Source organism: Stegostoma tigrinum, chromosome 23 (assembly GCF_030684315.1).
Source record: "Stegostoma tigrinum isolate sSteTig4 chromosome 23, sSteTig4.hap1, whole genome shotgun sequence".
In the NCBI taxonomy this organism is placed as follows: domain Eukaryota; kingdom Metazoa; phylum Chordata; class Chondrichthyes; order Orectolobiformes; family Stegostomatidae; genus Stegostoma; species Stegostoma tigrinum.
Window position 1 is genome coordinate 48,460,690 of NC_081376.1, and position 15,511 is coordinate 48,476,200.

The window sequence follows — 15,511 nt, forward strand, 5'->3', positions numbered from 1 at the left end:
ATTGTTCACTTTAGAAAGAAATGCCATCTATTTTCAGTGGGTGAGGACTCAGACCTGGAAATATCACTGGATTCTACAGCAGGAAGGTTTTTATTGCTCCCTGATGCTCTTTATTTAATTCAGGCAATGCAGTATATCCCCTGTCAGAGGGAGGTGGAGGTTAGTAAAGCGATAGGACATATTCGCTGAAATGTTGGAGATTCTGAAGTATACAGTTAAGTACAAGAACATCTGGATTCTTTCCAGATTTCGGTAGGACTAAAAAGGTCAGTTTAACCTCGACTGATAACACTAGAAGAACTACACACCTACAAATAGTGCATCACTCCAATACAGAAGCATCTTGACTCAGTGACATTCTTAAATAAAGTCTTTCCCTTTAGTGAATACAATGCAATGGTGAAGAGAGACAAGTCAAAGGTCTACCTGTTCCCCATTGAACCACTTCTCTTCCTTAGTCCTGTACATGAATTTCATGACCTAAAGATGAACAAAAGAGATTACCACCCAACGACCTTCTACCTTCCACCTCCCATCCTCATTTCCAAGAGTTGGGGTATGGACTTCCATGGATTGGTCCATGCTTGTGAGCCAAGTATGCAGCAGTTTGCCATTATCTCGTGTGGGATAGCTGACCAAGAAACACACTTCCTGCCATCAGGTGCAATGAAAACAGAAACACAGAAAATATGAGCAACAGTAGGCCATTCAGCCCCTTGAGCCTGCTCTGCCATTGAATGTGATCATGACTGATCATCCAGCTAAGTCCCCTGTTCCTGCTTTCTCCCCTTTAACCCCAAGATGTCGCTCCTTCTTTAAAAGGATGTTTTGGCTTCAACCACTTTCTGTGCTGGAAAATTCCACTGGCTCTTCGCTCTGAGTGAAGAAGCATCTCCTCATCTCAGTCCTAAATGGCCAAGCCATTATCATTGGATTGGAAAGATCTCAAAGGCTGACATCAACCTGTTCAGCCAGGTTACAAATATATTTCCTGTAGCCTGGACTCAAACTAACAGCCTATAGCCCAGAGATAGGGACACCACCCACACTGGCACTAAATCACCTCAAAGTCTTCCATTCGATCAGACAATAATCTCTAGTCATGGCAACGACTGGCAGTCTGTTTCCAGTGTCAGAGAAGAAGAAACTAATCACTGCAGATTAGATGATTTGATCAAGCAGCTCATTACAAAAAAACTTACACAATACTGAGGACAGCATCCTTCAGTTTGATGGTGTGCAGGCACTTCTTCCAATTGGATACAGCAGAGTGAACATAAAGGCTAGCAAGGGAGACAACATATGGGTAAGATCTCTTAAATAAACATTCACAAAAACAATCCGATTGAAAACAGAGTAACTGATCAGGCTAATCGCAGTTAGATAAACGACGTGGAGGTGTGTTCCATAATTTAGCAGCAACCTAAGATCGTGCCAGAGCAAGTCATCTTCATTTCATCCAGAAGTCAAGTTAAAGATACATTAAAGACCAGATTACGCAGGGTATGATGTAGATTTTAAAATTAACTGGATCTCAAAGTGTGGGAATCCTACCAACTCTGGGATCTAGGCTCAGTTTTGATCAGATTGTAACAGTTACGTCTCTCACACAAAAAAAAAGTTTGCGCAAAAGATGAGAAAACTAATCTGAGCGATACGCTACAATTTATTCACAGAAACAATAAAACAATGGCTGGGCAGTCCCGAGTCAAAAGTTGTGAATTTGAGTCTCACTCCAGAAACTCAAGTAGATTGTCTCGGCCAACAATTCTTGGTTGTGTAAAAGGGAGTGCTGTGCTGTCAGGAGGGCTGGCTTTCAGCTGAGATGCAAATGGAAGGGCCTATCTGACCTCTCAGACGGACAATCCCACAGGAGAGTGGGGAGATCCTCTTGGGTGTCCTGTCCAAAATTTATCCCTCAATGATGCCACAATGAGAATATCTGGTCATTCTCTCAATGCTGTGAGGTGGGGCTTACTTTAGTTAAGATGTAGTCACTACTGCAGCAGTTTAAGAATATGCAATTGGCTGTAAAGCTCTATGGAATGTCCTGAAAGGTGGTATATCAATGGAAGTTCTTCCTTTTCCAACCTACATCATATTAAGGAGGCTGCTTGGTAAACGTGGAGGGTGGAAATCCCAGCCGGTAGCTTCTGGAGCCCAACAGCGCCACCAAGAGCAGTGGCTGCTACTGGTATTGCTCTGAGGCCCAGCTCCAAGATCAACATGGCATCTCAGGACAAAGGCGAGTGAGGGCAGGGAAAGGGAGGAAGGTCACACCTTCCCAGCTCCTGAAACAATGGTTGCAGTATTCCCTCGTACTTCGGTGACCATCCGCAAGGTATGATTGTCCAAGTGACTGAAGTCTTTCCTCGCCCTGTAATTCCTCCCCAACGGAACAGGGAACCAGAACTCTTGCTGAAATCCTAACTACACAGTCCTAACTTACCAGCCATTTTGTGCCCCTAACCACATGGTTGGGGCAGCACTTGTAATCGATCCATTGGGGCTGCAATTATTTGCTTCCTGTACTGACTGACCAGCATTTGGTTCCTCCTTGGGTTGACCATTTTCCCTAAAAGGAAAAGGGAGCTGTTAGCATTTGTTTAGGTAATATGTAAACAGAGGCACAAATATACAGGAGCAGTTTAAATTTCATCCATGTAAAGCATTTGCCTTTTTCTGGTCTTCTACAAATAGCTTTTTCTTTTAAAAAAAAATAAAGAGGTCTGCCTTTTGGAAAAAAATGTTCCTGATTTAGACATGCTCAATTGAAATGGTTTAAATTAGTGAGTAACCTGCTCTGGTTGCTAAGACAGTAGCTGCTGTCTGTCCTACAGCCTGCATTGAAGGTGGTGCTCTCTTACCACGTAAACATTTCAACATGATACTCAAGTGATACACTGTGGAATATCACGTGGCCACCTCTGAATCAGACAACCCCTCTGTAAATACAAAGCTTTAGCTGATAAATATAGATGCATGAGGTTTATAGAATCCCTGCAGAGCAGAAAAAGGCCATTTGGCTCATCAAGTCTGCACTGAGCCCCTGAACAGCATCCCACCCAGACCCATCCCCTACCCTACCCTATCCCTGTAACCCCTCATTTCCCACAGCCAATGCACCTAACCTGCACACCCTTGGACTACAGGAGGAAACCAGAGCACCCAGAGGAAACTCTCACATACTTGGGGAGAATGTCTGTCTGTATGGAGTTTTTACACATTCTCCAAAGGCTGGAATCGAACCTGGGTCCCTGGCACTGTGACAGTTCTGTGACACTGCTAACCACTAAGTCACTGTGCCACCTTCAAGGCTCACCAGGTGAAGATAGATGATTAGTTTACTTATCTGATCTGTGGTGGCCATAGAGATGAACAATTAAGCAGCAAATGGCAGACAGAAAAACAAATGCAGAAATGTCAAGTTTCCATCTGTATCTTCTGTTTAGTAGATGATCAGACTGGGAATTCATGCAAAGGCAAAATAGGTAAGGCTTTCACTAAATGAGACTGTTTTCTATTCAATAGACTTTGAACAGATCTGGTGTTGAACCATCTCTCAGAACAGATTAGACGCTGTGTTCAAACTCACATCTCCTGAGCATTAGCCCCAGCCTTGGGATTACTAGTGCAGAGACATTACCACAATGCCACCATCTCCTAGAACTAGGGAATGCAGTTTAAAAATGAGAGGCCTTCCATTTAAACCTGGGATTAGGAAGGACTTTCTCTCTCTCTCCGAGGGTCATAAGTCTTTAGAACGCTCTTCCAGAGGAGGAAGGGTCATTGAATATTTTTATTAACGGACAGAATCAAAGTTATCAGGGATAAACAGGAATGTGGACTTGAAGTCACAACCAGATCAGCCATAATCTTACCAAATAATAGGGTAGGCTTGTTGGGCCAAATGGCCTAATCCTGCTCCTAATTTGATTCCTTATAATGTCCTTAAAACTGAGCTTGAGCATATCATAATGGAGGCTGCCGTTCATTCTACTTATGGTCACAACGTTGCTTGCTTCCTGCAGTTCAGGAGTGATAATGTCTCCCTGGATTATGGAGTTCTCTGTCCCAGCCAGCAACTTTAACAGGAGAACAGCAACACAGACTCAGAACATTCACTCTGACTCAACCACAGAAACTAGCCAAAATATTGAATCTTTTAAATAGATTTAAGTTTCAGGTTCTGTCTTGAACCTAAAAAGAGGAGTCTGATGATTTATTGATGGCTTGAATAATCTTGATATTATGCTCTGAATCAATACAGAAGTTCAACAGGTTCAAGCTGATCGGTGACTTTGAACTATAGAAAATAGAAACAGGAGTAGGCCATTCTCTGCCATTCAACATGGATCACAGCTGATCACCCATACTCAGTCCCCTGTTCCTGCTTTCTCCCCACACCCTTTAGTCCCCTTAGCTAACGAACAATATCTAACTCCATCTTGAAAGTATTCAATGTTTGGGCCTCAATCACTTTCAGTGGCAGTGAATTGGTCAGGCCCTGGGTGAAGGCATTACTACTCAGCTCGGTCCTAAAGGGCCTATCACATTCTCAGACTGTGAACCCCTTGTGTCCCGGGACAGGGCCTGACGTTGCTGCTTTCTCCAGCACCTAGGACCATCATCAGCCCACATCCAGTCAAAGCCTTATCTGTTGAACAAGCCAGAAGTTGCTGGGAAAGCTCCGCAGACCTGGCAGCATCCGTAATCAGGTCGGGTTCCAAGGAAGGGTCACCGGACCCGAAACAAACTCATTTCACTTCTTAGACGCTGCCAGACCTGAGCTTTTTCAGCAAATTCTGTTTTTGTTCCCGGTTTACAGCATCTTTACACAGTTCTTTCACATCTCATCTGTTGAAACTCCTTTGTGGTAACGTTGCCTTCGTTGTCAAGAAAATAATTGGCAATAAACCTTTGGAAAAACGAAGAGGGGTAATTGTACAATTGGGCAACAGTTTAAAACGGCAGATATAAAGAGTTGTATAACAGGAAGCTTAATCAAGATCAGCTTTTGTAGAGGTTATGGCAGAGAACCATAATGATAGTGACCACAGCACAATATGTTAGGGTTAGGGTTAGTTACTAACGATCATTTTATGGTAAAGGTTATCATTTCGCAACAGTTCCACCCAAATGAATTTATATTTACATGATATGTAACGGTTGCCCATTTATCAGTGATTCACTGCATGCTATGGCTTTTACTTTTTCTCCTTCATTCATTCACAGGATGAGGGCATCGCTGACCAGGCAGCATTTACTGCCCATCCCTAATTGCCTGGAGGGCAGTTAAGAGTCAACCACATTGCTGTGGGTCTGGAGTCACATGTAAGCCAGACCAGGTAAGGATGGCAGATTTCCTTCCCAAGGGGATAGATTTTACCTGACAATCAACAATGAATTCATGCTTATCATTAGATTTTTAATTCCAGATATTTACTGAATTCAAATTCCACCAGAACATCTGGGTCCCCAGAACGTTATCCGAGTCGCTGAATTAACAGTCCAGCTATAATAGCACTAGGCCAAGGCTTCCCTTTTACAGTAAACAATTTCTTAATGGCTTGCATAAATTCACTTCAGCATCTCATTTCTCATCTCCTTCAGGATAATGACTATTTTAGTTACTGTGTGGTACATTAGCTGTATTAGTGACAACTTCCTTTACCTGAGCTGAGTTTTATCTTCTGTCTGCGCTGGGTCTGTGAACACATGCTCTGTATAGGCGCTAGGCCGGGTCAATGCTGACTCCACGGCACCCGCACTGTTTTCTGTTGCTTCTGTTGCTTCAGTTGCCTCTTCAGCAGACTGTGGTTGGTTCACCTTTCCACCTTTAACAGTAGCCACATCACCTATATGGATAGCACAGGCACTGCTAGAAATTCATCATTATAACGTGAAGATCTCAGAAGTGGCATTGCATTGATGGATACAGAAAACATTCCTTTAAGTTGTCTTCCAATTCAATAACATTGCAAAGCTATTTTAACAATCCAAGGTTATTGCGAAAATGATGGTAACTAGATTTCAATCATATTGGATAATAAAGTCACTAAAGTCCCTGCAAATTACAGGGCTGCTCTCGCACTAAAGAGAGGTGAGTGGTAAAGGGTTTAACCCAAGGGTACCATGCCTCAGGCAAGGGGACAGCTTGAGGAGGAGAATCCTTCATTGTAATCTCAGCTGGTGCAGGAACTGAACCCACACTGTTAGCAACACTTTGCATCACAAACCAGCTGATCTGCCAACGGAGCTAACTAATCCCTATTAGTTAACCCTACTCTACATTTATCTATGATCATTCAATAACATGTGAGCTTCTACTTAACCCATTTCCAGATACCTCACTAGTCCAAGCCAATGGAAGTTTCATACATTACCGACCACTAGTCATCGGGGAACCATTATGTAAGGGTCAGGGGAGGAGGGGAGAGGAAAGTAGGGGGTTGGTCAGATGTGGGAGAGGGGAGTAGATGTTATGTGATAGCAAATAAAATTAACAAAACATTGCGAAAACTATTCCGTTCCACTTTTGCCAGTCTCAGTGCACACACTCTCTCTAATCTTTAATTCATGCAGGTTTCCTAATAGTACATGTGCACACAGTCATTGGCTGCTCACGTGATATCAGTTCATTCCTAAATTGGTCCTTCTCCAGGAGCTGTTCCCATAATAAATGCTGATAATGTGGTAATGGTTGTTGCTAATTCATTTGCATCACCGTGGAATGGTGAAGCTTTGGGACTGATGGTCACTCTGTGCAAGCAGCAACATCACATCTTCCTGATTTACTGCATGCCGTGAATGATCAGCTTCTCTAGTTGCATGCAGATGTCTATGGTTGTGATATTTATCTGGGCACTGACATTCACCACATATACCAGATGGGACAACTGTTCAGTCCAGGTCCCAAGCTGTCATGTGGGCTGACCTTTGTTATGAGTGTTGAATATTTGCACAATGACTGGCTTTCTATTGCTGAACCCGGAGTTCTGAGGAAGGGTCACTGGACTGAAACGTTAACTGTTTTCTCCTCCACAGATGCTACCAGACCTGCTGAGCTTTTTCAGCAATTTTGATTTTGAGTCTTTCTAATCCCTTACTTAACAAAAACCCTAATCCCATCCACCTTTGCCTTCGAAATATTCATGGAGTCTGCTTCCACTGCATTTTCAGGAAGGGTTTCAAACTTTCTCAGCCCTCCTGGAAAGCAATATTCTCCTTATCGCGGTCTTAAATGGGTGATCTCTTATTTTGAAACAGTGATTCCCACCTAGTTTTAGATTTTCCCACAAAAGGAAACTTTTTTCCATTTTCACCTTGTCAAGACACCTCAGGATTGTATGTACTTCAGTCAACTCTCTTCTTAATCTCATCATTGTTAGGGCAGTACTCCAACACTGGCTTTGTTGTGATTAATTGTTAGTTTTTTTTTATTTATTCATTTGCCAGTTATAGGTATCGTTGGCGCCAGCATTTCTTGTCCATCCCTTGAGAAGATAGTGGTGAGCTGCGGTCTTCAACACTGGAGTCCATCTGCTGTGGGTTAACCCACAATGCCTTTAGGGAGAAAATTCCAGGAATTTGATCCAGCAACAGCAGTGAAGGAAATGCAGTATGTTTCCAAGTCAGGATAGTGAATGGCTTGGGAGGGGAACTTGCAGGTGGTGGTGCTGTCATATATCTGCTGCTTTGTCCTTCTAGATGGAAGTGGTCATGAGTTTGGAAGGTACTGTGTGAGGATCTTTGGTGAATTTCTGCAGTGCATCTTGTAGATAGTACACACTCTGCTACTGAGCGTCAGTGGTGTGGGGTGTGAAAGCTTGTGGATGCAGTGCCAATCAAGCGGCTGTTTTGTCCTAGATGGTGTCAAGCTTCTTGAGTGTTGCTGGGGCTGCACTCATCAAGGCAAGTGGGGGGTATTCCATCACACTCCTGACTTGTGCCTTGTAGATGGTGGACAGGCTTTAGGGAGTCAGGAGGTGTATCACTGACCACAGTATTCCTGCTCTTTTAGCCACTCTGTTTATGAGGCGAGTCCAGTTGAGTTTCAGATCAATGATAAACACCCCAGGATGTTGACAGCAGAGATTCAGTGATGATAACTGCACTGAATGTAAAAGAATGGTGGTTCCTGAGAAAGCAGCTTTGTATTTTGTCCCCTGAAATAACTGCATGTCCTCATCTGTGAGCTTGTGTGAAAGGCTCACAATTTGAAGGTAAATTTGGAAGTTCACAAGTCAAACAATTTATTACATTGCCTTCAAATCAGTGGTTTGCTGCTTTTCTGCTACTTTTCTCATTTTATCAGGATCCAGGTGAAGCCTTTTCCCTGTCATTATATGACCTATATACAGAACATCAGGCATCTTCAATTGTAGCTTTGCCTTTTTCAGCTTCATCTGGTTAGCGCGCTCTCTCTCTCGCTCCCTCACTCCTTCTCTAGGAGTCACACCTGATAGTGATTGTGGTCTCCATTGGCTTCTTCCATTGAGTGTCCACATTCACAACAGCTTTCACTCTGTAATGATCATTGGTTATCATGTTCTTGTCGGTTGCAATACTCACCTGGAGCAATGGAAACACCAAACAGCATATACATGCTCTATCTCCCAAATAACATACAGAATGTTAGAAAATGGATACTTTCATCCAGCTTCATGTGCCAACCTCTGCATCGAGAGAGTTAAAGACCTTTGCCTTGGCGGGTTGTGGAAAGATTTCTTCTGTGGTCAGATTGAGAGATCTCCCAAGGTTTTAGTGAGTTCATCTTAATTTTCAGGGTAGTTTCCCTGCCCAAACGCTGCTACTCCAGCCTGAAGGAGTTGTCACTTTCTTCACAACTCTCTTCTTTTCCAGCTCCTTTATTGTGTCTTTCAGGTCCGATCTGAAAGCAGGTGGAATCCTCCTTCTCTGATGTTGACTGGGTCCCTGAATTTCATGCACTTCAAGAGGGCAGTTACCGGGAAAACTTGTTATCGGATCTGTCGAGCAGTCAATAACTTTTGTGGCCTGAATCACACTGTCAATCTATGCTGGGGCAGTTGAGGATATCAATTCTGGTTTGACTGGCTTCAGCTATGTGGAGTGGACATTGTTTAATGTCTATCCGCAAATTCAGATCTTCATTTGTCCCATCAATTTGGACTCTTGGCCCAACATTTCCTTTTGGCACATGTATTGTTTCATCACACAGTCTGTCCCTTCTGTGTGTGTCAGTTTCGGTCCGCCATCTTGAGCCAATTGGCACAGGCCTAGGAAGCTCATGCTAAGCACCAGTGTCTGACACTGCACATTCACCTAGTGCTCACGCTGAGAAATCATTACACCATCACAAACTAGTTATCACTTTTAGACCTGACCACATCAACCTGTTTTATGATAAGAATTTATTATTATTGGTTAGCATCATCAGTTAATATCTCACCTTTACAGGCTTGCCTCACCATTCTTATGAGCTAAACATTTCCGCACAAACTGATTCAACTTCTCATAGTTGGGGTCCTGCTTTCCCCAAGCTGGACATGCTTCTTTTTCTTTTGCTCTCCAGTGAAGGCACTCCTATTAATGATTGCCAATCTCAGAGTTCCTGTACATGCTGACAACTTACTTTCAAGAAAGCTTTTTCTCTTCTCAGTAGACATGCTTTCACAGCAGGATCTCTTATATCTAAGAGAATCTTATCTCTGATAAGGTCATCTTTGAGTTGTCCAGATTGTCAGAATTAAAATAGGTGCATCAGTACAGTCATATACTGATCAACAGCCAATCATGTTCTCTTTCTCTTCCCCTTCCCCCGAATTCTGATATTAAGCAAATAATGTTCAAACATAACATTAATATGAAGTTCAAAGCATCCCTTTAACATTTTCAAAATTTCTTCAGCATGACCTTTCAATTCCTCAGTGAGCTTGAGGAACTCTTTTCCCCAACACTGATAATAGCAAGCTCCCTATTCTAAATTTGTTCAGTCTTTTTATTTAATTCTGTGGCTTCCAATTATTTGCCGATGTGTCTCATACCTCCTTTCATTTCCGCTGCAATTGGAACCCAAAAAATGCATAGCCACTCTGACTCGCCAAGTAATTGAAACTGCAGAGCACATTTTTAAAAAAAAATTCTTTGCTATTTCTTTCAGTAACTGACTCTCTTACATGTGTTTTGTGAATTCAACACATCTTCAGCTATACCATTCCTGACACTGTATCAAGTAACGTGTGTTAAATGACTTCAACAAAATGCACCCAAATGGATACAGCTCAATAGAAGCTACATGACTATGAGTAGCCAGCTCATGCGCAAAGTACAAATACATTTCTCCAAACAGTGTCCCTCAGGAAACTCAATATGCTGCTCCACCTTACTCCTATCTTTCCAAGGGAAACCTGTAATACACCAAACAACCCTTTCTTCCCACAGCATCCTGTCCCATAATATGAGTTTGTTAGCTGGTGTGTTAACGGATGTGCTGACTGGTATCCTGATATGCACCTGCCAGCAGCCAGACGGTTAAGGAACACTGGCTCTTAAAATCAGCCTTTCTCAGAAGGAGTGTCAAACATAACCAAAGAATGTCAAACAGTCCCTACAGTGCAGATAAAGCCCATTCAGCCCATCGATTCTGCTGCAAAGTGTGACAGCATGGCCGAGTACAGACTAACAAATTAGAACACTTCTGCATCTTTTGCACACTGCTAAAATATTGCACTCATTAAATATCAGAATAAGACAATGTGCTGTTCATATCTTTGAGGTTCTGGTACAGTGTACTGCAAGACTGGACAGCAGATTGGTATCTTGATCACAAAAGTTAACGCATTCAATCTGTAGAACAACTGATGCTTCTGCCAGTTCAGTTTAACAAGAACACCACACTAGAAATGCCACATCACAAAGTTCATGCTATAAAGTCAACAGGCTGTTCTCATGTATTGTTAATTTTGATTTGCTCAAAGTGCGTAATTTGGCTGGATGTCAGCAACAATAGCTGGACTTTGTCTTCTGAATTCGGTTTCTCATACATTGGAGAATACAAACAGAGGATAAAATCAACATGCTTCACTAAAGATGGGGGGAAAAATCTCTAGACACTGTTTATGTAGTTTAGAAACATTCTGCCAGAGCAGACAAGTGGAAGGAAGACATCATCACACTCTGGTTACCTGACAATCTAACTAGTATGAGAATGTGAACTCTCTCAATCTCATTCCTGGATCCCCCGAGAGTGCACACACTCTTCCCCTCTTTGACGGGAATGTTCAGTCTCTCAGTCCACATCCCAGAACTTGTAATCAGTGTGGGGAGCCTTGTTCACTTTCAGTATCCATTTGGGAGAACTTTTGCTCTACTGGGCACTTTGAAATGAATATAGGAAGTCCCCGAGTCTACTCTCCTAGGAATTTGATAAGTACACTCCAGAGACTGTCAGTATTGAGGAAATGTCCTCCTTTGCTGGTCGGTCAGTCAGTCGTGAATACAACAAAGTTCATGACCTTTCCAATATCTCGGAACCGGATGCGGTGTCTCAGTAGCCCGTGTTTGAAATAAATATGGGAAAACATTTTTGGTTTGATTTATTATTCTCACACATACCTAGGTACAGTGAAAAGTTGTGTTTTGTGTGCAGTCCAGGAAGACCATTACCGTACTAAGTGCCTTATGATAAGAGAACAGAGTGAGTAATATAGGGTTACGGCTACAGGCAAGGTGCATAGAGAGTGAGATCAACATTAAGTTTGAAATTTGAGAGGTCCATTCACCCAAGTCTAATAACAGCAGGGAAGAATTTGTTTTTGAACTTGACGGTTTGTGTGTTTATAAACATTAGGCCGGTGCCACAGTTGGTGACAGAAGGTAACAAGGCTCTCAGTGCCATTTCACAGGAGGCTCCTCTCTCAACTGACACTCAAAAAATATAGGATTGGGAAACACAAAGGACATGGTTAAAGCTCAATTGGCTAATCACAGATAGGGGTGTGAGCTCTGTGCTCATAATTTACCACACAGACTTGGAAAAGCCACTGAACAACAAACAGAGAAAAGCTGAAGGGAATTTAATCCTCAGCAAATCGCCCTCAATAATATCCTAAGAGTGTCGATGCCACAGGGTGTCACTGGCCATTGCTGGCCAGGCCAGCTTTTATTGTCCCGAGACGGTGATGAGGGATGTTTGTGTTAAACTGCTGAAGAGGGACGTGGCACTGTGGTTTGACACAATAGGTTGTTTTGGGAGCTCAGATCAAAGGGCAGGTAAGAGTCATCCACAGGAGACCAGGCCAGATAAAAACAACAACTTCCCCTCTCTGAAGGGCATTGGTGAACCAGTCTGGTTTATATCTGGACCAGCTTTTAATGACTCATTTCCAGACATTCCTTAAAAAAAACTTCAAATTGCTTTGTGAAGCAACATTGAATCTAAGAAATCTATGACTAACAGGAGAATTTTAAAAAAAGTAAAAAGAAAAATATTATAATGATGTTGTTACCCACTTTGTCCTTTGTCAGATGTTGGGGTGTCACTTCTAGATGTGCTGTTGCTCCGGGGCACATTGCATCGCGTTGCACATCCTACCAGGGTGATTCCTGCTAGTACCCCTTCAGTTCCACTGGAATCATCCGGATTCAAGTCTCCCTCTAAAAATATCTCTCCGGCCGGATAGTCATTCTCGCTTGCAGCTGATACAAAAAGAAAAGGAACAGTCTCACCGTGTTGTAGTGACGGCAATGTTTTTAAAAAGAACCTATCAGACAGGAGGCTTTCAAATGATTGACAGTTCCTTTCCTTTCCCAGTTTAAAAAAAATTTAACTTCAACAAGTTCAAAAGTTAGACTAATCATTTAGAAAATGTGATATTTCATAAGAAGCAGTCATCCCAAACTAATTCACAGTCATTGAGCGGTGGGCATGCTCAGAACAGAAGCCTCTCCTCAGTTGTAGCTTACCTGCCTCTCTCTAATTCAACCATATCGGGGGGGTGTGCATGGTTAAGATGTACATTATGGGTCCCCTCATGCTATACTAACAGTGCTGTGCTGAAAACCAGCAAGAGGAGAATGTTTTTTGAGTTGAGTTTCATCTATAAAATTTTGACAGGTTGCGGATTCTAGTTGGCATTCTAATGTGAACTGCCTTCCCAAGAACGCCCAACCTGGAATTTGAGCCAGCCCATTCATTGAGGAACAGCATTGGTTTTTTTGGGGGTGTAGGGGGGCGGTGGATGTGAGGGAGAAGGATGCAAGGAGAAGCTGGGCAGAGGGAGCTAAGTCAACAGCTTGGAACATTGAAGCAGAACCAAAAGTAGAATTCAGGCCTCTTCTGACTCCGTGGTGAGCTACGTATCAAAATAAAACATGATCTATTTCTCAGCAGCTTCCAGCAGTCTCTTTAATGACCACCATTTAGCTCATGGTACATCCCTCTCCTTTGTTCATTGGTATCAGAATCTTGAAACAGGGATCCAATAATCTAGGATCCTGTTCAAACACTTGGGAGGCCTTTAAAGGTTTTGCAGTAGATCTGTAGCTCATGTTGTGGGTACTGAGGTTGGTTGGCTCGCTGGCTGAGCTGGTTTGTTTCACAGACATTTCGTTATCATGCTGGGTAACATCCTCGGTGCAGCCTCTGATGAAGCATCGGTGTGTTTTCCCGCCTGGTTTTTAAACTCTGGTGTCTGTTGCGATGGATTGCCTCATTTCTGGGTTCCCTCCATAGTGGAATGTATGTGGAGTCGAGTTCAATGTGTTTATTAATAGTATGCTTCATGGAATGCCATGCTTCCAGGAATTCGCGTGCTGGTCTCTGTCTGTCCCAGTCGAAGTGGTGGTTCTCCTTATCCATGCGGATTGAGATGAGTGAGTATTGGTCGTGTCTTTTTATAACCAGTTGGTGTTCATGTTCTCTTGTTCTTAGTTTCTTTCCTGTTTGTCCAATGTAGCGCTTCTCGCAGTCACTGCAAGAGAACTTGACCCGTATACATTCCACTATGGAGGGAACCCAGAAGTGAGGCAATCCATCTCAATGGACCCCAGAGTTTAAAAACCACACGGGAAAACACACCGACGCTTCATCAGAGGCTGCACTGAGGATGCTACCAAGCACGGTAACGAAACATCTGCAAGACAACAAACCAGTTCGGCGAGCCAACCAACCTCAACTTGGAAGCCTTTGTGCATTCCTGGAAAGGATTGGCCACCCAAGATCATTCCCCATAAAAATCACATCTCAATCCTTTCGATCTCACTCAAATAAGGTGCAACAGGGAATATTATCCTCCCCACCACTACCCACCCATACCCAGATTGTGTGTACTCCTAGCTTAAAGTTGCATTCTTACACCAGTGGGACACTTCAGGTTTGCGTACCAGTCAAACTGGCAGTATTGAGTTTGTTAACATTAAATTCCCCTTCAAGCTGATACACTGAACAATGGATTATCAGAAGATCCAAATTTATCCAATTAGTTCTCCTAAGAGCCATTACAGAGACAAGTGTGACATTCATTCATACAGCGTGTAGGACAACAGCAGCAGGCAGTAGGCTAGCCATGTAGTCGCAGGGTGAATGCCAGAATGAAGTCTTGCCATACAGGCAGTGCAGAAGAGTTTCACTAGACCAATAGAGGGAGGACAAGAGCATTAGTATTGACAGGCCCAGTAGAACTAGTGTCTCGAAGGATGAAGGGGCATCCAATTGAAACATACTAAATTCTAACTGGATGGACTAGATACAGTGAAATGTGTCACCAGGTTGGAGAGTCTAGAACCAAAAGGTCACAATCTCGAAATTTGGGATAGATCCTTTCGGACTAAAATGAGGAAAACTTTCTTCACTCAAAGTAACGAGCCTGTGAAATTCTCTAACACAGAAGGCTGCGGAGGCCACATCACTGAATATAGTCAAGAAGTTAGTAAGCCTTCAGATTTTAAAAGATTGCAAGGTATATGGGGAGAAAGTGTTTCGGAGGAGGATCAGACATGATCACATTGCATTGCAGAACCAACTCGAAGGCCTGAATGGCCTACTCCTGCATCTAGTTTCTACATCTACAACTACGTCTAACACATTCCACGCACCAAGCCACATTACAGAAAGGAAGCTCTTTTACAGAGTCATGCCCAGGTTTTAACAAGATGCAGGAAAATTTCTAACTCTTGTTATCCTGTAACCTATCTCTGACAGAGAGATGCAATCCCCAATCCATCAGCCTGGGCTGGCCTTGCTCACAATAATCCAAACTGCCATCCAGCCCTATTCCACATACATGCCTCTAGGTTGAAGAGCACCATTGTCTGTATTCTGAGCATTGGAAATTGAACAGCTGTTACATTTCATCCCTAAAGGCATCTGTGCAACATCCAGTAGTGTCCACCTTCAGAAAAGGCTATTGCTCAAAACATCTACAACCACAGTGCTATGAAGGACTGTGCTGACAAGGGCCCCTGTCATGCCTATTGCCCAGATACAAAGACCAGAGGAAAAAAATAGGGCAGATGATATTAGTGAACC

At 43.0% G+C, this 15,511-nt stretch overlaps 1 protein-coding gene across 13 annotated transcripts in view; it reads right to left on the minus strand.

Annotated features, from left to right (window-relative positions):
- mapk8ip3 (mitogen-activated protein kinase 8 interacting protein 3) overlaps positions 1–15,511 on the minus strand; it is a 190,456-nt gene that overhangs the window by 26,466 nt on the left and 148,479 nt on the right. For all 13 annotated transcript variants that reach the window (XM_059654163.1, XM_059654155.1, XM_059654159.1 and 10 more), the window contains 4 exons: positions 12,496–12,681; positions 5,675–5,858; positions 2,450–2,575; positions 1,203–1,283 (listed from right to left, as the gene is read on the minus strand). In XM_059654163.1, coding sequence (XP_059510146.1) covers positions 1,203–1,283; positions 2,450–2,575; positions 5,675–5,858; positions 12,496–12,681 — 577 coding nt within the window. The remainder of the gene's footprint in view (positions 1–1,202; positions 1,284–2,449; positions 2,576–5,674; positions 5,859–12,495; positions 12,682–15,511) is intronic.